The 27,971-nt window shown below is 44.9% G+C and overlaps 1 protein-coding gene and 1 long non-coding RNA gene across 6 annotated transcripts in view; one reads left to right on the top strand and one right to left on the bottom strand.

Moving 5' to 3' along the window:
- Window positions 1–22: 22 nt before the first annotated feature.
- Window positions 23–10,264, top strand: LOC134735178 (uncharacterized). The gene is made up of 3 exons (XR_010117970.1): window positions 23–96; window positions 5,251–5,347; window positions 10,009–10,264. It is a non-coding gene; the product is annotated as an uncharacterized lncRNA (long non-coding RNA).
- The window catches only part of STN1 (STN1 subunit of CST complex), a 68,770-nt gene continuing 42,278 nt past the window's right edge, over window positions 1,480–27,971 (bottom strand). For 2 of the 5 annotated variants that reach the window (XM_063628068.1, XM_063628113.1), the window contains one exon: window positions 12,386–21,367. Coding sequence is in view for 1 of the 5 variants with exons in the window: in XM_063628113.1 (XP_063484183.1) it covers window positions 21,309–21,367 (59 nt within the window). In the remaining 4 variants the exon portion in view is untranslated. Of the gene's footprint in view, window positions 2,020–4,894; window positions 5,049–6,302; window positions 6,362–12,385; window positions 21,368–27,971 lie in introns of those variants that run through there. The other 3 variants (XR_010117770.1, XR_010117772.1, XR_010117773.1) reach the window with 3 other exon arrangements.

The raw sequence follows: 27,971 nt of genomic DNA, 5'->3' as shown, positions 1-27,971 counted from the left end.
CGGGCTCCGGCTCCTTCTCCAGCTGCCCGGATCCCGGGGCCGCCCGCCACTCCGGCCCGGCGCGCCGAACGCTGCCCGGACTCCCGGCGCCCACAGGTCCGGGCCCAGGGACGGGGGAGGGTCCTGGAGGGAGCGCGGGGTCCGTGCGCCCCGGGGGGCTCCCCGCCGGCCTGCCGCGCGCCCCTTCACTCCCGCGCGGCCGCCGCGCTGCGCTCGCCTGCTCGTTCTCTCAGCCGCCCGGTGGGTCCGGCGGGAACTGGCGGAGCAGAGGAGGGGCGGGGGTGTGTCCCGCCGGCGAGGGGACGGGGCGGGGGCCCCGGAGCCTGCTGTCAGCGTCCTGGAGAGGGGCCGGCGGCTCCCTTTCGCCGCTCTCCGGCTTGGGCTCCAGGGGGATCGGCGCTGGCGGAGGCTATGGGCGCAGGAGGCGGAGGCAGGGCCTGGCAGGCAGGGAAGGGAAGGGAGGGAGGGGAGCGAGGGGAAGCGCGCGGGGAGGGGCTCCGGGCCGGGGGAGGGGCTCGGGGCGACGGGGAGGGGGCTGCAGCCCGGCCCCAGTGGCAGGGGCGGGCCGACGAGCCCCCACCCGAGCCCAGCGCGCAGCCAGCGGCCTGGCGCGGCACCGGGCTGGTTCGCCGGGCACAAAAACTCAGGGTGGCTTCGGGGGGAGAGGGAGCGGGGAAAGTGAGCCCAGCGCGACCCCATCCTGGCTTTCCGCCTCGGAGTGGATTTGTGCCTTTTTGTCCCCACTTTTATGTCCCCCTACCACTTCCACCCCCAGATCTCCTTAATGAGAAGTAGTTTATTACCCGGCTGTTACTGCCCAGGCCCCCGAGGAGGAGATGGGAATGGGGAAAAAGCCAGCTTTAAATCCTTCAAGCTAGAGCCTCTTTGGACGAACCACCTGACCCTCTGCAGGTCATAAAGGGTGAATTCTCCCCGGAAATGTGATCGATTCGTTGCCTGAGTCGTCCATCGATCTGGGCTTGTGTAACTACCCTGTGCCATCATTTACCAATGACAAAGTTACAGACTCTACATAACATCACTGCCTTAAGCCCAGGGCTCCCCTGGGCACCCTCCCCAGGCTGGCGACAGGGAAAGGAGCATACAATGGTGGGAAAACCCACCCGGTTGGAGGCCAGCTCACCATGAGCCCCAGGCTCTGGTATTCTCACCCCTCCCTCTAGTCTGGAAAACCCACTTTCCAAGCCACTTGTCCATGGTCCCTGGACTTGGAGCACAGTTACTACTTAATTCATTGTAGCTTCCCCACTTCTAGTTCAACATTTTTTTCCCATTCTGCTTTCAAACATTTAAAGGGTAGTGTTTTCACAACTACTCCAGTTGTTTCACAATCACAATCAAGCTTTGTGACTGTGGACCAATGTGAAACATCTGAAATGAGGACAAATAATTTTATGACCTAATTGCATTAATACTTTCTTCTGTGCATTCTCTAGACTGTCAGAACCCAGGCACAGATCTAAGGCTTTATTTATTCACATATTTGCTCCGTACAGAGTAACCCACTATTCCTCCAACCTTCCTGGGGAAGGGCACCAGGATACCAAACGATGGCACAGGGCAAAGAAAAAAAGATTGGTGGGCCTAGGGGGCTCAGACTGTGAGAGATCTTGGCACCAGGCCAGAGCTTCTTGGTCAGAGAAGATGACAGAAAACCTTTGTGAATGTTGGAGCAGGAGTCCTGGGGGAAGATGCACCTGGTAATGTTGCTCAGTTGATGGGAAAATGGGAGGACAGGGCACTACCTCCATGAGCAAGGATTATTCCCTGAAAGGATGAGAGGTAGACCTGGAACGGGCCCTCCACATTGAGCTCCCGAACGTGGGAGGGTGCTGGCCAGCTCCAGGTCCTCTCTGATGATGGATCAAGACAGCCTGTGAGTTTGTGAGGAAGAGATTCATCATGGCTCTCGGATAACTCATCTTCTGTGGATGGCAAAGTCTTCTTGAAGTGCTAATAAAGCCTGAGAAGCCACCAGTGAGGGGAGCTGGTGTTTAGCTGTTGTGGGGGGAAGAAGAGGAAGGGGTTTAGTTTGACTTGGGTCCCCTTGTGAATCAAAGCAGTCAGCTCACCTAAAACAGCACTAGTGGTTTCCTTATTACCCTTCTTTCGGACCCAGATCCACAATGAACACACCAAGCACAATAAATTTGTAGGCGAGAGGGCCCAGTTCTTCCCCACTTCCTAGTGGCCTATAAGGTGGTAGCCTTTCTCCTGCCTAAGAAACTCCCTGAAACTTAACATTTTATAAATTCAGGCCTTTAAGCCTGACTTGAGCATACTCCCAACTTCCCCCTTTGCTCCATAATTATCTTTATTGGAGGGAGCAACTGAGTGCTCCCCACTCAACCCCATGGTGCCAAGATCTGGGCAGAAGTTATTTCTACCTGTGGGAGAAAAATGTCTTTTCTGTACTGGGGCCATATGTCCAAGGGGATTTAAGTATGAAATGGTGCAGGCTATCTTTTCTCTGGATACATTTCAACCTCATGCAGATTTATTTCCCACAGTGCCTTGGGAATTCCTTTCTGTTCAATACACATTTATTGAATGCCTCACATGTGCCTGGCAATCCCCCAAAAATGACAGAGACTGGGGGAAGTTTCCTTGGAAACAGGGACTGTGCAGATCATTCATTAAATACCCCAACTATGCGTGGCACACAGTAGGTATATAGGATGGCCTGTGTTGAAAACATCCACTCAAAGAGCTAGTGCTAGAAAGGATTAGAGAAACCCCAATTTTGCCACCTCCACCCATGAACTGGAGACGACTCCAACCCAAGGACATTGTGTGAGTTAAAAATGGAAAAATATAATTGCAAATTTTTTTTTTTAAGTTTAGGATAAGTAAGGGAAAGAGAAGCCAACATAAAGATGCAAACTGATACCTGAAAATCTGATTTTCGAAAACAGGTAATTGTAGAATGCTTAGAATCAAAGAACTTTCCAGCTAGACGGGACAAGAGAGGTTATTTATTTCTCTTATTTTACAGAGGAACAAACTAAGGCCAAGAAAAACTAAGCAAGTTGCTTGATGCCACATAGCCAGTTAGTCCCAAAACAGCTGTCTTTCCCCTCCACGTTTATGTGCCTATACTAGGGCAAGAAGAGCTGGTTTAAAGAGCACACTTAGCACACCTGCAGGTCTAGAATGTTGCATTCACTCAAACCCTGGAGTCCCTGGTTCCAGTTCTCCATTCACACAAGCATACGAACTCGTGATGCCTGGACTTCTCAATAAAGAGGACTGTACACTCCTCTAGATAGAGGCCGTGTGTGTCTCCATGATCCTCTGTGTGCGTGCGAATTCCATCAGCTCCCCTAAAGCAGAACCCACCCTACCTCCTCTCCCGTGTAGGGTCTTTGTGACCACCCCAAAGAAGACAACATGCAGGAAAGTACTGGAAACCACAGCATGCTATATGAAAGCACAGGAGAACCTTCTTTTCCTCTTCAGAAATTGAATGACAATTGCTAATCATACATTTGTTTACTAGTCATACATCACCCTATGACAGCTCAGCCCTCACTATATTGAACCTTATTTATATCTTTTATTGTTATTTAACTTTCCTATGCTTTAGGTTGTGCCTTCTAAACCAGTAAGAAGCCTTTGAAGGCCTTGAGGACCATGCACTTAGACTTGGACACTACCCTTTCCCTCCCCACCCCCATCATCCAGCACCTCTGCCACCTGCCACCTGCCACACACACCTGCCCACCCAGTGCAGAGCTTTATACATGCCAGGCCCTCAATGAATGGTTGTCTTTTTAAATTACTGGGATCTCAGCAGATATTTGTAGATAACTGCTGGGGCTAAGTGATGCCTAAGAAGAATTGGAGGATAGAGTCTCAGAGCAGGAATTATCCAACCTGGGTTCTGGTCCTGGCTTAACCACAAACCAGCCTGTGACTTTGAAGTTCTTTCCCACGTCTGGGTCTCTGGTGCTCTTTCTGGCCCTTTCCATGCCGTACAATGGTGAATAATAAACTGAGGTCTAGCCAGAGTCTCCCCCATAGTTGTGTAAAATTGAGTGAAATTTGGGGCCCTCTTCTGGCCAAAGTGGTTTTAGCACTTTTACCTCCTGCCACAGGGACAGGCAGGAGGGCCTGGGACGAATAACCTGCCATTCTACAGACTGTAAGCAGTCCAGCGCTCATGCTTCTCTCTCTGCTTCTTCTCATCCTCCTCCTCCTTTTTCTTCTCCCTCACTCCCTTTCTCTCTCAAATCAGCCCTGATATATTTATTGACTTATGTTTGGGGAGTGTCTTGAGGATGGTCCCGCCTGAGTGTGGAGCAGACAGCAAGGCCAACTGCGCAGCGAAGTAAATTGCTTGTCAGGCTTCTCCTCTCCTTGCTGGGGAACAGGACCAGGATGTGGCCCCAGAACTGCCCCACCACCCAGCCCCACTGTTCACGAATTCTAGCCATACTAACAGGCCCCTCCTGTTGCCAAACCACCAGATGGTGGAAGCCGCCTCTGTCTGACACCCAGCACAGTAAGTTCATCAGCGAAATCTCAACATGCTTCTTTACATGGTCCCTTGAGAGTCTCACTCTCCTGTCTTAGCCTGGATTCTGGTGAGGGTCCGTGTGCAGCAGAAGGTTTTGATAGAACCACTTGAAATTCCAGCCTTAGCAAGTGGCCATGCCCCTGGAATACCAGAGGGAAATCTGGGAACTTGCACAGCCAAAGAGGCCAAGGACATAATTAGATTCACAGAGGAAAACAATATTATTCCATAACTCCAGGCTGCATCCCTAACCCTGACCAGACATATGGCCCCCAAACTAGTGCATTGTGTTTTAAGACCTTCAGGAATGAGTGTGGATGGTTTCATACAGTCTATCTCAACAATTGAACATACCTTGACGTGTATTCCTGGCTGGGAGGGGGTTGCCAGCATCATCTGGGTATAAAAGATCAGCCTGTATAGTTCTGTTTTAGTGATAAACCACCACAGATTTTCTTTTTCAAAATCCCCTGGATTTTCCAGAATCCAGCAAAACCTGAGTTGGCCTCTGGAAGACAAAAAGGACAGAAAAGAAAAATACCATGGGGAATTCAAAGGCAGTTTCTTTAAAAATAGCCTGAAGCCACAAATAACCAAAAATATGAGTCTGGTTTTGGTTTTATCCTCTCTTTTTTTTTTCAGTTCTCTATTCAGAAATGGCATAGAAATTACTGTTCTTTGTCCTGTTTGAATCCACACGTCTCTTTCAGGTGAAAGATTCAAGATTCTCAAGTCCAGCTTCAGCTCAAGCCCTGCCCTATCTAAAGCAGAAGATACCCCCTAGTTGGTTCTTTTCTTACCCAATAGGTGAGAGACAGAAAGCCTTAGCAGGCTGGGTTTTGCCTACATGGGTGAATCTGGCTGGGATTTGGATGGTCATCAACAAGGTATTGCCCTAGGCAGATTGCTATGATCTTACCTCCTAACATATGAACAGTGTATGTCTTAGTTAAGACTCGTTGGTTTACAAATACTAAAAATTGAGCTAAGTTAGCTTGGAAAGGGGGAGGGGGCTTATTTCCAATATATAGTAGTGTCTCATGGAATCCACACACATCCTGGCTTCTTGAAGTAGTAGAACCAGGAAGTATCAAATCTTCAAGAACATGAGCAATAATAATTTTCTTCATCTCTTATCTCTGCTTAGCACTGTGTGCCTGATTTACTTGTTTGACTGCAGACTTTTCCTCGTTTCTTCACTCATGTAGCAGGAGCCCCCCACAACACATAAGTGTCTGCGAGTCTCTCAATTCCAGACATGCCTAAAGACTCACTGGCTGCCTCTGGAGTCCAGTTCCCCCAGTTTGCTGGGGAAAAAGAATCTGATTGGCCCAGCTTGGGTCATGCATCCACCCTGTCCAGTCAATTACCATGGGCTGGAGTTCTGTGAATTTGATCATAAACCAACATATTTGTTTAGGGAATCAATTCTAAGAATGAGGGCCACATTGGGGCCCCTTCAAGTTACTATTCTTTAAATATTTATTCAGCATTAATTTAATGAAGCCTGGGAGAAATAAGTGTTCTATTAAGTGTGTGCCTCTTCCTGTACACTTAAAGTAAGACATTTATTTATTTGTTTTTGAAAGCTAAAACAGTTTTATTGGATAGTCTAAAGTGGATTATGTATTGCTACCAATTCATGTCAAGACCAGTTCTTATACAATAGTGATCTTTGTAAATACCTGTGTACTCAAGAAATAATAGTAGTCCTAAATTTGTGCTCAGATGTGAATAATAGCACACTTGTAAGTTGACTTACAATTCTGAAATGATGCTTCATCAGACAGGGTTCCTATATCAAAGACAAGAGTCATGAGCCTGGAAGGGAATAAATAAGGGACAATGACGCAAACATTAGCAGTATTGGTGAGTCATTACCATCCTCCAGGCTGACCAGTCCAAGGAGAGTTGGAATCATGGAGGAGAGATTATCTGGAGGAGCTATAGTTTTGGGGGATGCAAAGACTTAGGATGGGGTGGGTGGGTGTGGTTAGCATCTAAGAATGAGTTTCTCCTTAAATTTCAATGTAAAATAAGGCATTTATTACATGGACTGAAAACAATGTTTTCTGAATCGTTTTTTACTTCATGGTTTTTCACACCTGGATAATGTTACTCACTTGCTTACCATAGATAGATGTAACTTACATGAATACAGCTTCAAAGTCTTTTAAAAGATATCTTAAGGGTTTTTGTTTGTTTGTTTTTACTTTCATGGAGGTGAGATGTTTCCTGCATTTTTGGAGTTACTGCTTTTTATTTTTTATTTGTATTTTTTGCAGGGGAGAGGAATCAGTTTTCTGAACAGTTAACTTCTTGGGAGGCATATTAATAGGTTTGAACTTACTTAAAATGAATCATTCCTTCCAAGTAAGCAGCACTAGCCCATGCATTTTTGCACATTGGCCTTGCAGCTGAGGTGATTGCTGCTGATTTAAAGGGCTATTTGGGGCAGGGGTCAGAGCTGATGGTCTAGGTCAGTCTACAAGTACAAAGCATCCTGCACATGCACAATCCAAGAATACTCCCTGGAGCAGGGCATAGTCACACACACTTGGACTCCCAGCTACTCCAAAGGCTGAGGCACGAGGATTGCTTGAGCCCAAGAGGTTGAAGTTGTAGTGTGCTATCATCGCGCCTGTGAATAGCCACTGCACTCTAGCCTGGGCAACACAGAGTGATCTCATCTCTAAAAGTTAAAATAAATTTAAAAAAGGAAACTCCCTGGAGATGAGAGGTGTTTGTGAGGAAAGATTTTATATTTCCACTTAAGAGTGTTGTTTACTGTTTTGTGCCAGGAGACCCTTGGAAAAATCCCTGTCTTTTGGGCCAAGACTTTGGCCATTTGTCTATCTTGCCTAACTCATGAGGGGTAGCCACTGCTCAGAAGTTTAGAATCGAAATAGAAAAATCTTGTCAATGGAGAGCCAAGAAACCATGTAGACAATGTCTGATTATTAATTAATGATTTTACTAAAACATAAGAATGCAAACTCTGTAAGTACAGAGATGTTGGCCTGGTTTGCTCACCATGGCACACGCCCAAGTGCTGAGAACAATGTCTGACACATAGCCAGTTTTCACTCAGTGTTTGTTAAATGAATGAATGACTGAAATAGGACATAAAGATAATTATTGAAAAACCTTTCAAATGAAATCTGACTCTTAGAGTTCTGAATCTTTTGCTCATTGCCGTATAAAAAGCGCCAATAAGCCGGCTGCGGTGGCTCATGTCTGTAATCCCAGCCCTTTAGGAGGCCGAGTCGGGCACATCACTTGAGCTCAGGAGTTCAAGACTAGCCTGGCCAACATGGTGAAACCCCGTCTCTACTAAAAATACAAAAACTAGCTGGGCATGGTGGTGGGTGCCTGTAATCCCAGTCACCTGGGAGGCTGTGGCAGGAGAATTGCTTGAACCCGGGAAGCGGAGGTTGCAGTGAGCCAAGATCGTACCACTTCACTCTAGTGTGGGTGACAGAGCGAAACTCCATCTCAAAAAAAAAAAAAAGAAAAGAAAAAGAAAAAAAGGTGCCAATTAATTACTTCTAGATTCTGTAAGGAGAAGAGAGTGTCTCCTGATCTCCTCCCAAATTTTTGCAGCACCAATATATTATTTCACCAGTTACAGAGACAGAGGTACATGTGTGGAACTCAAGCCACCTGCTATCATACTTCCAGTTTATTTATCACAGTGGTGTTTTTGCAGGCCTTGTGGATTGATACCGCAGGGAACTGACCTCGCTTTGTCCAGTTCTGATGAGTAGTGCTCCAGAAGAAATACAGGGAGCCTCAGGAACACAGAGCAGAGGCCCCATCCTAGGCCGAGGGCAGGAAAGACTCCCAGTAGACACTGACCAGCAGCATGGAGGATGAGCATGCTGCCCCTCTCCTCTTGTTGGATGTTAAGGGTGGGCTGAAAGTCCCAACCCTCTAATCCTGCCTTGGTCTTGCCAGTGACCAGCCCCTATCCTGAAGCTACCCAGAGTTACTGGCCACCAGTCAACTCATTTGCCTACAAAAGGACACATCACTTTGAAGATACCAAATATTTTAGGAGTTTTATGTCAAGAACAGAGGACTAAGGCCAAATATACTTCACAATATCACAAATGTTATATTCACACAACAGAACACTATATACCCATGACAAAGACAAAACTACTGCTTCATGCAACACACTGGATGAAGCTCACAGACACAGTATTGTACCAAAAATAAAAGACACACTCAAAGGGTACATACTGTGTGATTCCACCTATATAAAGTTCAAGACAGACAAAATTAATTGATGGTGCTAGAGGTCAGGACAGTGGTTGCCTCTGGGAGGTATGAGCTAGGAGGGGCACAGAGACTACGGTGCTGGAAATGGTCTCCACCTTGATCTGGGTGGAGGTTTTGAGCTGGGCACTGGAGTTGTGTATTCAATGTATGGATGTGATACCTCAATAAAAAAGAAAAGAATGAATGAAGTAAAACTAAGCAAATCAGCAAGGATAAACCTCTTAGATTCTGGTGAGTAAAAACAATGCAAGCTGCAGAAAGATATGGACAGTATACCGTTTATGTAAATGTTAAACATAAAGAACAATACTATACATAATATAAATATTTTAGGGATACATACATCTGTGGTAAAAGTATTAAGATGAATAGGAAAAGCTGGCATGGCAGTGAGCACCTGTAATTCCAGCTACTCAGGATTGCTTGAGTTCTGGAATTCGAGACCAGCCTGGGCAATATAGTGAGATCCTGTTTCAAAAAATGAAATAAAATTGGCCAGGCACGGTGGCTCATGCCAGTAATCCTAGCACTTTGGGAGGCCGAGGCAGGTGGATCACGAGGTCAGGAGTTCGAGACCATCCTGGCCAACATGGTGAAACTCCGTCTCTACTAAAAATACAAAAATTAGCTGGGCGTGGTGGAGTGCGCCTGTAATCCCAGCTACTTGGGAGTCTGAGGCAGGAGAATTGCTTGAACCTGGGAGGTGGAGGTTGCAGTGAGCTGAGATCACGACACTGCCCTCCACCCTGGCTACAGAGCGAGACTCCGTCTCCAAAAAGAAGAAAAAAAAAAGAAATAAATAAAATAAAATGGACATGAAGGACAAACACCAACTTTAAGGTAGTGCTTTCCCCTGGTCAGAGGGGACAACCGGAGAATTCTGTAATTATAGTATTATATGTCCTTTTAAAAAAGGAATTGAATTTGGTAAAATGTTAATATTTACTGTTAAATATTAGCATTATTTAAAATTGTTAAAACTGGGTGGTGAGAACTTATTTTTTGTATTGCTATCTGTACTACGAAGTGTTTGAAATATTCATAATTTTTAAATAATTTATTATTAATAAAAATATAAAATCAATTGGTGGGAACAATTTTGTAAGTGTAGAAATCCGAAGTGGGTGGTTATGGATGTCAGTTTTATGTTAGTGTCAGCAGTTAATTTCCATATTCTATTTTAGGTTCACAGCATCAAGGAAGTGGACTCCCACAAAAGTCCTTGCAAATAGCAAGAATCTTTAAGCAACTTGCTTTGCAGTCTTCTGACACTCGACATTGAACTTATACAGAAGCTTGAAAAAATAATAATAAAAATTTTCTCTTTCAGAGTTTTATTAGTAATAATGTCTAACAACTGCTCACATTCTCACATTGATTCCATTTCAACGGAGTCAATGAAGGATTCCCTCTGCTAGTTTTTACCTTCATTGTTTAGGGAAAAAAATACCTTTCAGATATACTTTGTTGCCTTATGAGACATCCAATTATGCCATTTTAAAAATTGGGTATCTTAGAGTCATAATGTGTCAGATAGCTTGCAAAATTTCAAATCAGAATTATTATTTTTTAATATGGAATCCAGTCGGTCGCAGTGGCTTACGCCTGTAACCTCAGCACTTTGGGAGGCCAAGGTGGGTGGATTGCTTGAGTCCAGGAGTTCAAGACCACCCTAGGCAACATGGTGAAGTCCCGTCTTTACAAAAAATACAAAAATTAGCCAGGCGTGGTGGTGCATGCCTGTAGTCCCAGCTACTAGGGAGGCTGAGCTGGGAGGATCCCTTGAGCCCGGGGGGTGGGGGTGCAGTGAGTTGTGATGGTCCCACTGCAATCGAGCCTGGGTGACGCAGCAAGACCCTGTCTCCAAAAAAAAGAAGTCAACATCTGCAGAAGAAAATTAAAAAAAAAAAAAAAATAATACGGAGTCCAGACTTAGCTTTGATTTTGTCACCAACATTTTATCTTAAGTTGTTAATACAATAAAATTTCAATACTGCAACTTTGGCTGGCTTCGGTTTGTAAAACTATCAGCTGAAGCATTCAATTTAAATTTAACTCATTTAAATAGTAGAAAAATTTAGCTAATAAAAGGGTATTTTTTAAACCAGATAGTGAATAATATAGTAATTTCTTTCCTCATTTGAAATGGCCATACCAGCATGTTGGTTTGGCCTGAAAAGTAAAGTTAATTGTGGATCCCGCTGCCCATATTATTAATATTACAATAACCCTAAAACACCTGAAGGGTCTGCAGTGTGAAGACTGCACCTCGGCATCATTGAAATGCCATATCCAATGCATTTTAAAATGTAATCTTCTTTCACAATGGCTAATGCTTAATGTGTGTATTATACAATGTGCTTTAACCCTGCTTGGCACAGGTACAACTAAAGAGAAGTCACTACTCCCTTACTTTCCTCCCTCCTTCTTTTCTCACCATTTGAACATCACCACTACATTTTTGCCAACATTTCAGGGTGTGGTAAAAAACATCTTCTTCTTAATAGCTTTTGTGAATGCATAGTGGCAGAAGAGTAGAGTGGGGAAACGTGTGGGCTCTGGCTTCAGACTGTCTGGGTTTGAATTCCTGCTATCTTGGCAAGTTGTTTAAACTTTCTAAACTTCAGTCTCTTGTCTATAAAATGAAGATAATAAAACTTCCCTTATGGGCTGACTGCCAGGTGAACATGAGGTAATCATGCCAAACGGTCAACACGGTGTAGGCACATGAGGAATCCTCAGTAGATGTTAGCCATTATTATTATTATTCTTTACAAAAATAAGTACTAGTTGTTCTCTGCTTTTGCTGAATTGTAAAGATTGAACATGAATCTTCAATCATCAAGTTGGAATCGTTCATTCACTCAACAACTATTAAATGCCTAGTCTGTGAATATGGTAGACCAGAATCCCACTCTCAGGGAGCTTGCATTTCCAGTGAGATTTGTGCATTTGCGTATTCTTCTCTGGGCTGAATGATCAGGCAGTGGTTCTTGTTGCTCTTTCACAACAGCATGCTCATTCAATGTTCTTATTGCCCTGAGACTATTGAGTCCTCTTAATAATAGCTTCAAGCCTATGGAACACAGAGAGACCTCACCGCTACAAAAAATAGAAAAATTGGCTGGGCATGGTGGTGCACACCTGTGGTCCTAGCTGCTCGGGAGGCTGAAGCAGGAGGATCACTTGAGCCCAGGAGTTCCAGGCTGCAGTGAGCTATGATTGTGCCATGTACTCCAGGCTGGGTGACAGAGCAAGACCCTGTCTATAAAAAAAATTATATATATAATAATAACAATAATAGTTTGAGGTTTTCTAAGGTTTTTCTTAGTAGTATTTTCTTCTCCTTCATGTGCAATGTGTTATTTTTGCACGGCACTCTAAGTGCATTTTCATCACCAGGCTTCTTTACATATATATTTTTTAAAATATTAAGCTGTTCATTTTCCATGGATAGAAACAGAAAGCCTTGTTTTGATGCTCCATTGTGTTTAGTCTAAAATGGCACTGCAACTTGGCAGCGTGTATAAAACTAATTTGCATATTTTACTACACAAAACATTGAGGACTTGAGTAATTTTTATTGCCATGAAAAGTGACTTACACAGAGGTTCACAGAGGCCAGGCAATAAGAAAAAAAAAGGTGGAACAATTCAATATCATCATTCTCTTCTCTTTGAGTGGCTTTGCACGAGCATTTCTGGAACATTGCTTCATAAGCTATCGTCACTGAGACTGATATTTTGAAGAGCTGGCCCGAGGTAGAGATATTTGCTATTTTGTTCTTGATCAAACTCATCATACCCATCATTACATTTTCTTCTTAAATGTCCAATTTCTCACTCAGAGAAAGCCATCTTTAGTTTTCAGGGTAATTGTTTAAGGCCACTTGAAGACAATATTACATTAATATACATTAACTACTCAGACACTCATATCTAATGGCTATACAGCAGGACCTTAAAAAACATCATTTCGTTCAGTGTCATTTGGTTACAATGTTGATGAAGAAATGAATCAATTCCAGGCCAGGGCCACTGTCCGTGGAGTGTGCATCTTTCCCCATATCTGTGTGGTTTTCTCCAGGTCCTCCCGTTTCCTCTCACATCCTACAGATGTGCCTGCGAGGTGACTTGGTGTGTCATGGCCGCGGTCTGAGTGAGTGTAGGTATGAGAGTACGCCCTGCTGTGAGATGGCATCCTGTCCAGGGCTGATTCTTGTTTGGTGCCTTGAGCTGCCCAGACAGGCTCCGGCCACCCTTGACCCTGAACTGGAAAACTCGAGTAAATAATGATCTTACTTGTTTTTATGAATCTTTCTTAAAATAAAGCTCACATTTATTTCAATGTTTAATATTAGAAGTGTTTTGGTCTTCATTTGGAAGCTTGCTGATATTTTTGTGATCTGAAATATGCCATAGGAACTTTCTTTTCTTTTCTTTTTCTTTTTTTTTTTTTTTTTTGTTTTGAGACAGGTTCTCACTCTGTCACCCAGGCTGGAGTGCAGTGGCACAATCTCGGCTCACTGCAACTTCTGCCTCCTGGGTTCAAGTGATTCTCGTTCCTCAGCCTCTCAAGTAGCTGGGATTACAGGTGTGCACCACCATGCCTGGCTAATTTTTGTATTTTTTGGTGGAAATGTGGTTTCACCATGTTGGCCAGGCTGGTCTCGAACTCCTGGCCTCATGTAATCCGCCCACCTCGGCCTCTCAAAATGCTGGGATTACAGGCATGAGCCACTGCACCCGGCCTCTGCCATAGGAACTTAACTCCTGTTTGTATCAATTAGCTTATGGTTAAATTGGTTTTGTTATTTGTTCTTCTACTTGAAGTAGCAGTTTCTAAGAATCTGTTGATAATGTTAAGTGAGGAATTACTGTAGTAAGATAGTGCCCCAGTGAGAAGTGTAACAAGCAGACTAGTTCTTGCAGGACTGTTGAACTGTGATGAGTGCATTAGTCCTACTGTCATCCATGTGTTCCCATCTGGCATTAAAACACTTTTGGATGTGGGTAATGTTGTTTGAGGGTGTTTGCTTGTTTGTTTGTTTGTTTCTGAGACAGGGCTTTGCTCTGCAATCCAGGCTGGAGTGCAGTGGTACAATCACACCTCACTGCAGCGTTGACCTCCTTGAGCTCAGGTCATCCTCCCGCCTCAGCCTCCCAAGTAGCTGGGACCACAGGCTTGTGCCACCATGCCTGGCTAATTTTTAAATTTTTTGTAGGAACGGAGTCTCGCCATGTTGCTCAGACTGGTCTAGAACCCTTGGGTTCAAGCGATCTACCCACCTTGGCTTCCCAAAGTGCTGGGATTACAGGCGTGAGCCATCATGCCTGGCCTTGTTTGAGTTTTACACATAGCATGTTTAAACAAGCACGTTTAGTTTTGAAAAACTGATTTTTACCTAATAATATGTAACACAATCCCGTTTGTGTAAAGAGATTTATGGACATGTATTAGGTGGTGTCCTGCCCATTCCCCCTCAGCCCATCCCAGAGAACTGTGGCTTCAGAAGAGTTTCCTTACCCAGTGGGGGCTCTGCCCTCAGGAACCTGTGTCCCCGTCATGGTTTTCTCTAGCTGTAGGAGTATGTTCAGGAAGCTGTGTCTCAGGAGCAACCCACAACCGTGAGGGATGAGTTGGTGCATACATTTCCCAACTTCTTTGTCCTTTGGCAGGACAATTCTGAGGTTTCTTCTCTACCATCTCTCAAAGGGTCACCATGGGATTGAGCCCCGGTTGCCTAAAGTGCTAACCTTCACTGGATCTCCCCTTTCCTGTCTCACTTCTCTATCCCTCACCATGCTTCTTTACATCATGACCCCACAAAATTACTTGCAACCAAATCATTGACATGGGATTGCTTTGATGGGACCCCACAGGTAGACACTATTTAATACATATACAAATAACGTGGAAGGATTCCCACTTACTGCTAATGGAGCAGCAGGCACACGTTTGGCTGTAGTTCTCCCATTTACCACGTATAGGCTACTCTCTCCTTTTGAAGAATTGTCCCCCTACCAAATAGGAACTGTCTCCCTTACCATAGTGATTGGTTGGGGTTGGGCATTTGATCCAAGCCATTAATAATACCCCCACCTCAGTCCAGACACAGTGGCTCATTTTGGGAGGCCGAGGCAGGTGAATTGCTTGAGCCCAAGAGTTCCAGACCAGCCTGGGCAACACGTTGAAACCCTGTCTCCACACACACACACACACAAAATACAAAAATTATCCAGGCACAGTGGTGTGCGCCTGTGGTCCCAGCTACTTGGGAGACTGAGGTGGGAGGATCACTTGAGTCCAGGAGGTGGACATTGCCGTGAGCCAAGATCATGCCACCGCACTCCAGCCTGGGTGACAGAGTGAGACCCTGCCTCAAATAACAATAATAATAGTAATAATACTCCCACCCCTGGCAATTGTGATTGGTCCATAGAGAGAATATAACACATACTGGACTAATCAGACACCCTCCTTGTGACTTTTCTAACTGGTGCTGTGGGAAGAGAACCTCTTTCCTCTCAGAGCTGTGAAGCTATGAGCCCAGAGGTGACCCCAGCCATCTCTCTGACCACACAGAGGATAATGTTCACAGTGAGAGAGGATACAGCCAAATCTCAGAGGCAGGAAGAGAGAAACAAGAGCATCTTCCCAGCATTTGGATTCCTAGGGCCAACTGACCCTAAACCAGTGCCACTCTGTCCCTCCCCACAGTTTCATTAGGTATTCTCTCCTATACCTGACCACCTTGGCATAAGCTAGAGTAAGATCTTTATCATTTATAACCAAAGACTACTATAGATGTTTAACTCCAGGGCAGAAGGTTGGAATGGCAGTGAGGATGTGAAGCAGGAGATTCACTTTTCAGATAGTATGTTTTTCAGTTCTAGGATTTCCATATAGTTCTTTTTTACAGTTTCCTGATCTCTTCTAAATTTCCCATCTCTTTACCCAGTATATGTATCTTTCCCAAAGACTCTTTAACACATTTATCAAAGGTATTTTAAAGCCCTTCTCTGCCAGTTCTGACATCTGAGTTGTCTGTGAGTCTGTTTCTATTGACTAGTATATCTCTTGATTATGGGTCACATTTCTTTCTTCACATATCTAATAATTTTTATATAGTGAACATTGTAAATGATATGTTGTAGAGACTGGATTCTGTTATCTTCCTCTTGGATTCTAATAAACACTAAAGTTCAAGAATGGCTGCCCTTAGGGGAAAGTCATACAAGTGTAGATCTCACCCAGAGTGTCTTCCTTCTTTCAAGGAACAAGTCCCCTTCCTTTAGTCTGGTCGTTGTCCAGTGGCATCAAACAGGTTTTTATTTTCACCTTGTCCAGAGTTTGTAATTATGATCTGTAGGAGGGGTTAGCCTTCTACAAATCACTCTACCCTGTTAGACCAAAATTTGGGTATTCACATTTTAGTTCAAATACTATATTAAATATGGTTTGATGTTGTTTACATTCTTTGTCATTTAAAAATAAATTTAAAATGTTTTTAGTTGTACTGGGCATGGTGGCACACACCTGTAGTCCCTGGCTACTTGGGAGGTTGGGGTAGGAGGATTGCTTGAGCCCCAGAGTACAAGGCTATAGTGTGCTATGTTAGTGCTTGTGAATAGCCACTGCATTCCAGCCTGGGCAACACATCAAGACACATATATTTAATTGCTATTTGAATAAAATGTTTGTGAAACCCTGGAAGCACCTTACAGTTTTATGAGACACGGCTTGAAAATCTCTAGTTTAAACCATATGATTGACCATTATGGGTATGGATTAGCATGAACCAGGCATAGGAGTATCTCTATGGCAACTGTCGCCATAGCATCAGGCCTATGACAGAGGTGGAAAATGGGCTTGTGAAGAGTGAAGAGGAATGCAGGGTAGTATCTTCCTGAACCCCATTCCAGGAAATCCAAGAGACTTGCTTTGCACCTTAAAAGAGGAAATCTACAGATGGTGATTAGGTAAAAATGAGCTTTTTGCTAAAAGCTGCCACATTTCCAGCATTCCAACCTATTTTCAGAAGGAGGCTCCTCTTAGCTCCTATGGGCTGATTCATATCCACTTGGTTCATCAATCTGTACCTGTTAACCCGCTCACATGCCCCAAAGTGCAGAGGGTCCCTGCTCCGCAACAAGAAGCAGGGACTCCCACTCAGGAGGAAATTGGCCTCAAGTTTCCCAGTATTTCCACCCTCTCAGACCTATGGATTGGAGAGAAAGTTCATCTAAATAAATCATTGCAGCCTCTCCTTTCTCTCCTCCCCATCCCTAGTCGGACCCACTAGTGTTTTATTCACCAGGGAGCAGACCTGGACCAAGCTTCTCCAACTTTTTGTTTGTTCATTTTTTGAGACAGGGTCTTCCTCTTTCACCTAGGCTGGAGTGCCGTGGTACGATCTCGGTGCGCTGTAGCCTCGGCTTCCTGGGCTCAAGTGATTATCCTGCCTCAGTCTCCTGAGTAGCTGGGACCACAGGCATGCACGACTACACATAGCTAATTTTTTTTTTCTTTTAGAAATGGGGTCTCACTATGTTGCCCAGGCTGGTCTTGAACTTCTGGGATCAAGTGATCCTTCTGTCTTGGCCTCCCAAAGTACTGGGATTCCAGGCATAAGCCACAGTGCCCGGCCCTTCTCCAACTTTAATGTGCACACAAGTCCCTTGGGGGTCTTGTTAAAATATAAATCCTGATATAGTAGGTGTCATGGGCCAAACTCTGTTTACCCCTCATTTTTCTTTTTCTTTTTTTTTTTTGAGACAGGATCTGGCTCTGTTACCCAGGCTGGAGTGCAGTGGCAGGATCTCGGCTCACTGCAGCCTCCACCTCCTGGGCTCAAGCAATTCTGCCACCTCAGCCTCCTGAGTAGCTGGGACCATAGATGCACGCCACCATGCCCAGTTAATTTTTTGTATTTTTGTAAAGATGGGGTTTTGCCATGTTGCCCAGGCTGGTCTTGACCTCCTGAGCTCAAGCGATCTGCCCGCCTTGGCCTCCCAAAGTGCTGGGATTTCAGACATGAGCCACCGTGCCTGGTCATGCCCCTCAAAATTCATATGTTGAAATCATAATCCCCCACCTCATAATGTGACTGTATTTGGAGACAGGATCCTTAAAGAGGTAATTAAGGTTAAATGAGGTCATAAGAGTGGGTCCTAATCCAATAGGACTGGTGTGCTTATAAGAATAGGAGATGAGGCTGGGCGTGGTGGCTCACAGCTGTAATCCCAGCATTTTGGGAGGCCGAGGCGGGTGGATCACCTGAGGTCAGGAGTTCAAGACCAGCCTGGCCAACATGACGAAACCCTATCTCTACTAAAAGTACAAAAATTAGCCGGGTGTGGTGGCGGGCACCTGTAATCCCAGCTACTCAGGAGGCTGAGGCAGGAGAATCGTTTGAACCCGGGAGGCAGAGGTTGCAGTGAGCTGAGATCGCGCCACTGCACTTCAGCCTGAGTGACAAGAGCCAGACTCCATCTCAAAAAACAAAAAAAGAGGAGATGAGGACAGATACAGAGGGAAGACCATGTGAAGACACAGGGAGAAGGTAGCCATCTACAAGCCCAGGAGAGAGGCCTCAGAAGAAACAAACCCTGCTGACATCTTGATCTTGGACTTCTGGCCTCCAGAACTGTGAGAAAATACCTTTCTGTTGTGTAAGCCACCCAGTGTGTGATACTTAGTTACGGCAGCCCTAGCAAACTCATACATGTGTGTGGGAAGGCACGGAGCTTTCTGCATTTCTAACAAGCTCCTGGATGCTGCTGATGCTGCTGATTCGAGGACCACACTCTAAGTAGCATGGACCTAGAGAATCTGATTCCTTTTTATTTTATGACATTGTCAGCAGCTTCCTAAGTCATTAGCAGGTGGGGAGGAGGACACTTTTTCTCAAACTCTGCCTTCCTAAAGATAGCTAAGGTAATTGTTCTCTACATTTCTATTTGCGGCACTTTTGAAATTTTACAAATAGAGTGGCACCTTTCAGGTTCTGTAAGTGAATGCAATGGGCTGGATATACCCACAGGGTGTGGCCGGCATAATAGGCAAATTGGGGCACTCATGCTGTGTCTACAGTGGGCAGTTGCCACTCTGTCCCCATGCTAGAATGTGAGCTTAATGTGGTCGTATTTTCCAAAACTTCACTTGAAGCCAGAAATTTGAATTTTTATATTAAATCTCCACATGTTAAAACTTTCAAATGTTGGCACCGCCATCTGCTTATTTTTGAAATAATGTGAAGCAAAGGAGCTCTCTGAGGTGGTGCTGGACATGTTCAATATCTTGACCTCTACTTTGTTTTAGGTGTATACACATATAAAAATTCATCATCCAGGTATAGCATAAGCAAAAATTCATCAAACTGTATCATTAAAATTTGTACAACTTACCACTTGTAAGTTATGCCACAATAAAAAAGAAAAAATATCTGCATGGGAATGATACACATGATAGTTATTACCTCTGGGGGCAGAGACAGGAAAGGAACAGGGTTGGCCTTATGTGTATTTCTAACATGTTTCTTCAAAGAGATAGTGGGCTGAAGCATATAGGGGGATTTCTTTCTTTCTTTTTTTTTTTTTTGAGACAGGGTCTTGCTCTGTTGCACAGGCTGGAGTGCAGTGGCACAGTTATAGCTCACTACAGCCTTGACCTCCCAGGCTCAAGTGATCCTCCCACCTCAGCCTCCCAAGTAGCTGGGACTACAGGACCATGCCACCACGCCTGGCTATTTTTTTAAATTTTTAGTAAAGATGAGTTATCACTATGTTGCCCATGTTGGTCTCAAACTCCTGGGCTCCAGCAATCCTCCTGCTTTGGCCTCCCAAAGTGCTGGGATTACAGGTGTGAGCCACCTCGCCCAGCCAGGGGAAAATATTAACAGCTGTTTCATCTCAGTGATACTAGGTATCTGCTTTATTATTTTCTGTGTATTTGAAATATTTCATAATTAAAATCAACTATTTTTTAAATATTAAAAAAATAAAGCCTGGGAAGACCAACACTGTATGAACCAAATAAAACTCCTCAGAGGCTACTGCATCATTCTCTTGGTCTCCCTGTAGGACTGCACATTTGTTTATGTAGGAATGCTTACTGCCCTGACCCAGGGCTCCCGCGTCTTCAGTAAATACCTGCTCCCTCTGTCATGGGTGTGATGTGATGTCACCCCACCCACTCAGCCCAGCGCCCTCATATGCCATTCATCACCAGAAGTGTGTCCTCGGTGCAGCCTCAACTGTGGCAAAAATAACATTTATATATCAACCCAATTTGAAGACACTTTGTATTGGGTTCATAGTTTAAAGCTACCAGAGAACAGACTTCTCTGATCCTGAAAGCAATTAAAGCCTAGTGGTTGAACTCACGGGGTAGAAGCCTGGGTTTTCCAGTTTACTAAATATATGCCCCTGGGAAAGTTAGTTTCTCAGCTTCTATTTCTTCACCTGTAAATTGGGAATGACGATAGTATCTACTCAGTTTGGCTTATGTGTAGATTTAAATTTGCTGAGTTATTGGTGCATAACTGTTCATTAGTTATTATTAAGTAATTAATACTGGGTTGATTTTACTTTAACTATCTTTCTTACATCATAGATTGTCTGAGGCCACGCCAGTATGAAATCAACAGCTGGCCATCAAGTCTCAAAGGGAAGATATTTTCAGCTGGGTGTGGTGGCTCATGCCTATAATCCCAGCACTTTGGGAGGCTGAGGTGGGCAGATCACTTGAGGTCAGTAGTTTGAGACCAGCCTGGCCAACATGATGAAACCCCATTTCTACAAAAACTAGCTGGACATGGTGGTGTGCTCCTGTAGTCCTAGCTACTCAGGAGGGTGAGGCAGGAGAATAGCTTGAACCCAGGAGCCAGGAGGCGGAGGTTGCAGTGAGCCGAGATCATGCCACTGCACTCCAGCCAGCCTGGGGGATGCACAGCAAGACTCTCAAACAGAAAAAAAGGAAGATATTTTCAACTCTGATTCAAGTGGCAAATGTAATTAAATATTGTCAAGTGCAGGGGCAGTAAAAACTTCTTTCTGCCTTCAATGAATGGACCTGTTTCTGTCCTTCATGAAAAACCCTAAACAGCCAAAGCAACCTTAAGAGAAAATAGAATTGCAGAATCTCCAGGTTGGTTCTTTTCCTCTGGCCTCAAACCTCAGGGGTAGGGGGTTGGCCTCTCCCCTTGGACAGCCGTGTTGCCAGGACAGCCTCCCTGCTGACATGCTCACCTGGGCTGCCTTTGGGGGCTTGTTGCTCAAGGTAATCCTCCAGGAAGAGCACCCCGCTGGCAGCTTTGCAACCCCAAAAGGGCTTTCGCAATGACTAATAAAGCCATAAAGGATGAACACAGATCCAAGAAAATTCATTCCCTGAAGGAATATGATTTCGACTACTTTTCACTTGGTGCTTCTTTGTCTTTTAAGCCACATGCATTCAATGTCTGTCTGAAATTCCAGTTCTCTCACGTTGCAGTCTCCGGAGGCCATTTTCTCTGGTAAACGGGTGAAATACTCTTGGAGCCTGGAAAGGGGTAGAGGAGCCAATTACTCATGAAAGCCCATTTTCTCTGTGGGTTTTCCCTTACATTTCAGGAGATGTATTCCTTTAGCATTTCTGCTGTCACCAGTTCAGACCCCCAGAAATCTCCTGAGCCCCCTTTTCCCCTCCCATTAATTTAAAAATCCTGTAGCCCTTACTGTGGTCTGCCTTGCAGAACCTGGCAGTTCACCTGACCTTTTCCACTCTCCCCCAAATTGGTTACCTACCTGTTGGTTCTCTTACACTAACGTCCCCTGCCACTGTCCGGTTCAGGTGCTCCCTACCCCTCCCTGGATGACGGCAGGAAATGCGTCTCTCTGGTCTACCCGCCCCTGACTTCGCCCTCAAGCAGTGCTCCTCCACTCTGCTGCTAAAATACTTTCTAAAATACAAACCTGATGCCCCCTCTCAGCTAAAAATCCTTTAATGCTGACCTCCCCCAATCCATTTCCAGATGAAATGTTCCCAGTCCTGCTAGAGCTTCTGCATTGTCAAGAATAGCCAGATACCTGGATTTTTATGTGAATTCGCCAATCCTTTTTTATTTGTAAAGTTATTACATTTTACATTTAAAAAAATTATAAAACATTGCAACAAGTCTCTCACCCATTCCTGCTCCCCGATTCCCTATTTGAAGAGGCCATCACTGTGGCCGGGTTCTTCTGCAGTGCTGCCTTACACACACACACACCCTACAAACATACACATAAACAAGCACACACTGCCTTTTTTTCCATATAGATGGTAGCCAATTTTTAAATGTTGGAATAAAGTTTTAAAACCCTGAGGGACAAACAAAAAACACTTTTGTTCCCCTGAGGGTCAAACAAAACACAGGCATGTGCCTTATGATCCACTGGGTTATAGATCACAGAGGCATGTGTCTTTTGATCCACTTGACTGACAGTTCCCTGAAGACAGGAAACTTTGTCCTGGTATCCTCTTCGGTACCTGGGATGATGCCTTGCACACAGTTGGCACTCAGTAAGCACACTGCCCGTCCATGGAAACTTTTCTTAAGCACCAGCACTGTGTCTAATGCTGAGTCTACCACAGACTACGGGGTGAACTGTGGCATGGCCACCCAAGAGGGAACACTCAGGAGAGTTAGTTGTCTGGTTAAGTCTCAAGTCCTGTGGAAACAACCAGAATCTGCCTGCTTCCCATATTTCCTGGTTACCTGGGTCAACAACAAATGGACAGAAATAGCAGATTACAGTCCCCGTTCTCAGTTCTCAGGCCCACCCTAATGGGGCATCTGCTCGTGCTGACGGCCTAAGCCGTGGCAGAGTGCTGAAACCAGTACCTCCATGCCAGCTGTCATTCCCAGGAGTGGAGCTTCTAGGTCTCGCCCTCCACCAGGACAAGTCAAGGCGGGACAGAACCAAAACCACAGGCGCAGGCAGAGCTTGCTGATTCCTCCCGAGGCACTGGGCTGGGCAGGGCAGGGCAGGGCTGGGCCAGCTGCTGTGATGAGTAAGGCGTTCAAGCTTCTTCATGTTGGGAGAAGACTCATTGCTCAGGTGGTTTTGGAATCTCCTAGAATAGATTCTATTTGCTCACTCTCCTGAGTCCCCTGCTTGCTCCCACACAGCCTGGCAGGAACAGGGCCTGTGTTCACAGGTCACTCTTCCCCTCTGGCAACAGGTGTCATGGTTGTGGAACAAGGTGGCATTGTCATTCATGATGAGGTGGACCCCACTGAGGAATCGCAGGAAGATCTTACATATCTCTCCCCCATCCTTCGAGGCAGCGATGTCCAATCCTGTGTCAGCAGTGATTCAGGACAGGTGGTTCCTGTCGCAGCACACTCCTGAGGGAACGCCACAGGCAATGTCCCTGGAACTGTACGGTGACATCCTCCCCTTCTCTCTCACTCGAGAGCATTCTGGCAGGGAAGGCCACGGGGAGCACGACCTTAAGGTTCACCTTGAATGTTATTCTAATTGTGGTGCAGTATGAATCTTACTACCAAAACGCAGGTGGGCGAGACTTGTCATAGTCCTTTTTTTCTTTTTCTTATTTTTTTGAGACAGAGTATTGCTCTGTCACCAGGCTGGAGTGCAGCAGCGCGATCGTGGCTCACTGCAACCTCCGCCTCCTTGGGTTCAAGCGATTCTCCTGCCTCAGCCTCCCGAGTAGCTGGGACTACAGGCGGGTGCCACCACGCCCAGCTAATTTTTGTGTTTTTAGTAGAGATGGGGTTTCACCACGTTGGCCAGGATGGACTCAATCTCTTGACCTCGTGATCCGCCCACCTTGGCCTTCCAAAGTGCTGGGATTACAGGCATGAGCCACCACGCCTGGCCCCTTTTTTTCTTTATTTCAAGTTACCTCAGCCTTGATGCCCTCACCCTCGAGCCTGGCACAAAAATTAGATTTGTAGTAACAGGATGGAGCAGGCTCCACTTCCCTGGAAATATGTGAAAATCCAGGAGGTTACAGGGTACCTGGAAAACAGGGACAGGCCCACTCTTCTCCTGAGACCAAGACCGCTGTGGAAATCCCCGGGGCTCCAGCCTGCATGCACCTCCAGGGAAGGGCTTGTGGCCGCTTCCTTTCCAAGCTGACACACAGGAATCTTGGTGAAGCTGAGAAGCCTAAGCTAAGGCTCTGACCTTCTGAGAGACACCACAAAACCGCTCCACAGAAGTCCTCCCACACTGGCAACTGCCACGGGACTGTCACAGGGAGCACATTCCCATCCGCGATGCCTGGGGGCCACCAATCAATCCTTCCCCAGGCTTCAGGCTTCCAGAAAACATAAAACAGATTGTCAGGCCAGGCGCAGTGGCTCAGGCCTATAATCCCAGCACTTTGGGAGGCTGAGGTGGGCGGATCACCTGAGGTCAGGAGTTCAAGACCAGCCTGGCCAACATGGCGAAACCCCATCTCTACTAAAAATACAAAAATTAGCCAGGCGTGGTGGCACACGCCTGTGATCCCAGCTACTTCAGAGGCTGAGGCAGGAAAATCGCTTTAACCCAGGAGGAGGGGGTTGCAGTGAGCCGAGATTGCGCCATTGCACTTCAGCCTGGGTGACAGAGCGAGACTCTTGTCTCAAAAAAAAAAAAAAAAAACAAAAAAAAAAACAGAGAGTCTGTGCAAACAACTTCTGAATTCAGCCCCCAAGCCAAACCTCCCTGAGGCAAGGCTAGCTTCCAGCTTGGAAAGAAGAAGTAAGATACAGGAAAAACAAAACCCACACCAATAGCTCAATATATTATCCTGCCACCTAACTTATATTAGAATAATCATTCACAATTTCAGTACAGCGTAACATTCAGCCCTTGTCACAAATGCCTGTGCCCCACATCAGAGCTCAGGCACCCCGCTGCTGCTTTGCTCTAAAGCAGAGCTGAAGAACTGAAGGATATTCTGTCCTCACCCTGCTTTATTTCCTCCAATCACGGATTGTCCTCAGAATAAAAAATAAATGCCCTCCTCCCCGAGGGAGCAATTTCTAGCCAAGAAGATGATCAAAAATGGTGTTGCCCAATGCCCCAATTAACTGTACCAAACCCAGTAAATGATGAAAGTGAAGCCTCAGCTTATGATGATAATTAAGCTATGTTGAGTCAATGGCAGCTGCTGTAAGACCACTTCTATTACTAAAACTACCTTCTCCACTTAATTAGCACTTTCTTAAAAACATCCTTAGTTTTTCACATTAATCTGACCGCGGACAGTGTCACTGAACCAGAGCTAAATGGCATCTGGTCTATGAGAGGTCTGAGTCAATAATATGGTGGCTGGTTTTAAAAAGATTGCTGTCCTTTCTTTGCTTGATGACTTGTGATATAGAAAAAAGAAAAATAAATAAAACCATCGGTGTTGTAATACATTATTATTTTTAATATTTGGGTGGGCATGTGACCAAGCACTTGGAGTGGCAGGTTTGGAATTTTGAGTTTTGAGTTCTTCCGGATGTTTATTCCAGCTGTGTATTAACTGGCACCTTGGCAGCTGCGCTCTGGGCTGGTTCCGCAGTAGATACCACTGCTAGAACACGTGCCTGGCCATCTGTAGCCCTTGCTGGAAGCAATGGCTACTGTCTGGGGTAAAACTTTATCTAAAGGCTCCCATGATGAACAGATGCTCAATACTACTCATACTAAAAAAACATAAATGCAAACAGAAACCAGAAATCATTTTCACCTATCAGATGGACATGGACTAAAAATACTGATAATACAAAGTGTGGGTGAGCTCATGGGCAAACAGTAGACACATAAATCATCGATAGGAGTCTCTTCATAAATCATTGATAGATCAGTCTTTTTACTGGGTAATTTGTTAGTGCCTATGCAAATTTTAAAATGCCCATGCCCCTTTTCCTGGCAGTTCCATTGCTAGAAATTTACCATACAAACATACTTTAAACATATACCAAGAAAAGAAAAATGTTTCCTGCAGAATTGGTTGCAATAGCAACAAATTGGAAACCAATTAAATGTTTTTCAATAGGGCCCTGGCTAAGTGCATTATGGAACAGCAATAAGATGGAATTATGTCACCATTTTAAAAGATGCTGATTTTGCATGCTAAAGTGAAAAAGAAAAAAAGACTTCCAAAATATAGTATTAATAAAAATGTGAAGTGCATATAAAATGCTGACCTTTTTTTTGGAAGGATACACAAAAATATTGTTAACATGGGTATTTTCCTAACAATATACATATAATCTTAAAAATATACACAGTAAGCCGGGTGCAGTGGCTCACACCTGTAATCCCAGCACTTTGGGAGGCTGAGGCGGGCCGATCACCTGAGGTCGGGAGTTCGAGACCAGCCTGACCAACATAGAGAAACCCCATCTCTACTGAAAATACAAAATTAGCCAGACATGGTGGCACATGCCTGAAATCCCAGCTACTTGGGAGGCTGAGGCAGGAGAATTGCTTGAAGCCGGGAGGTGGAGGTCACGGTGAGGCAAGATCACACCACTGTACTCCAGCCTGGGCAACAAGAGTAAAACTCCGTCTCTCTCTCTCTATATATATATATATGTATGTATACATACATCACCTAAATATATATACCACACACACACACACACACACACATATATATATATACACACATATAGAGAGAGATGTATATGTATATACACATATATATACACACACATACATACACATAGTATTTGGGAAGTGGTAGACCATTCTTTCCCCTTCTTTGTATTTTTTTGGTATTTTTAAGACTAGCTCTTTAAAGAATGATGCTGTATTTATATAAAAGCTGAAAGATATCTGTGAGAGACTGTATTTTCCAACATGACCAGGGTAATATTCCCGGACCTATGTGCCCTTCTAGAACCTCGTTACTCCCCATCAAGAGGTGGAGTTTATTCCTCTCCTCTCGAATCTGCATGGGACTGTGATAGCCTCAACAATTAGAAGGCCATGGAAGTGAGGCTGTGGCTTCTGGGGCCACAGAAAAAGGGCCATGTGGCTTCCATGTGGCTCTTGCTATCTCTTGGAATGCCCACCCTGGAAACCCAGACACCATGATGTGAGGAATCCCAACCTAGCCCATAGTTCTGAGTCTGTTCACAGCGTTGTGCACACATCACCACTATCTAATTCCAGAACATGTCCATTAACCCCAAAAGGAGCCCTGTACCACCCAATCCCCACCCTCCCCATGCCTGGCCACACCATCTGCTTTTTTTTTTTTTTTTTTTTTTTTTGAGACAGAGTCTCACTTTGTCACCCGGGCTGGAGTGCAGTGGCATGATCTTGGCTCACTGCAACCTCTGCCTCCTGGGTTCAAGCAATTCTCCCTGCCTCAGCCTCCCGAGTAGCTGGAATTACAGGTGCCTACCAGCACGCCTGGCTAACTTTGGTACTTTTTAGTTGATACAGGGTTTAGCCATGGCCAGGTTGGTCTTGAACTCCTGACTTCAGGTGATCTGCCCACCTCGGCCTCTGAAAGTGGTGGGATTACAGGTGTGAGCCACTGCACCCGGCCTCATCTACTTCTTCTCTGTGTATGTGCCTATTTTCTGGACATTTCATTTAAATGGAATCATACAATATATGGCCTTTTGTGTCTAGCTTCTTGCACTTAATTTCTTCAAGGTTCACCATGCTTTAGCATATATCAGTACCTCATTGAGTAATATTGCATTGTATGGATAGCCCACCTTTTGTTTATCCATTCATTGGCTGATGGACATTTGGGTTGTTTCTACTTTTTGGTTATTAGGAATAATGCTGCTGTGAACATTTGCTTACAAGTGTTTGTGTGGCCATGTTTTCAATTCTCTTGCGTTGAAGTACTTTTACATCACCTAAATATTAAATGATAAATACATAATAATCAAATGATACTAATAACTGATACACAATTAATTCTTATTAAAGCAAATTTCCTAAGACCAGAAACCTGTTCCTTCGTGGTATTTCAGGTTTAATAAAGACCACTGGGTAGACCTGAAGTAATAAAACAGCACTATTTCCAACCCAGATTTTTCACCAATTCACACTGACATTTTCTCAAATCAGTCTGAAAACTGATCGTCTGTTTATTATCTCTATGCAAAAACCCCAGGGCTGTGCTGTGGTCTTCAAAATCCCTCTTT

The sequence above is a fragment of the Symphalangus syndactylus genome, chromosome 2 (assembly GCF_028878055.3).
Source record: "Symphalangus syndactylus isolate Jambi chromosome 2, NHGRI_mSymSyn1-v2.1_pri, whole genome shotgun sequence".
NCBI lineage: Eukaryota > Metazoa > Chordata > Mammalia > Primates > Hylobatidae > Symphalangus > Symphalangus syndactylus.
Note: the sequence above shows the minus strand (reverse complement) of the source record. Positions and strands in the feature narration are given on the sequence as shown.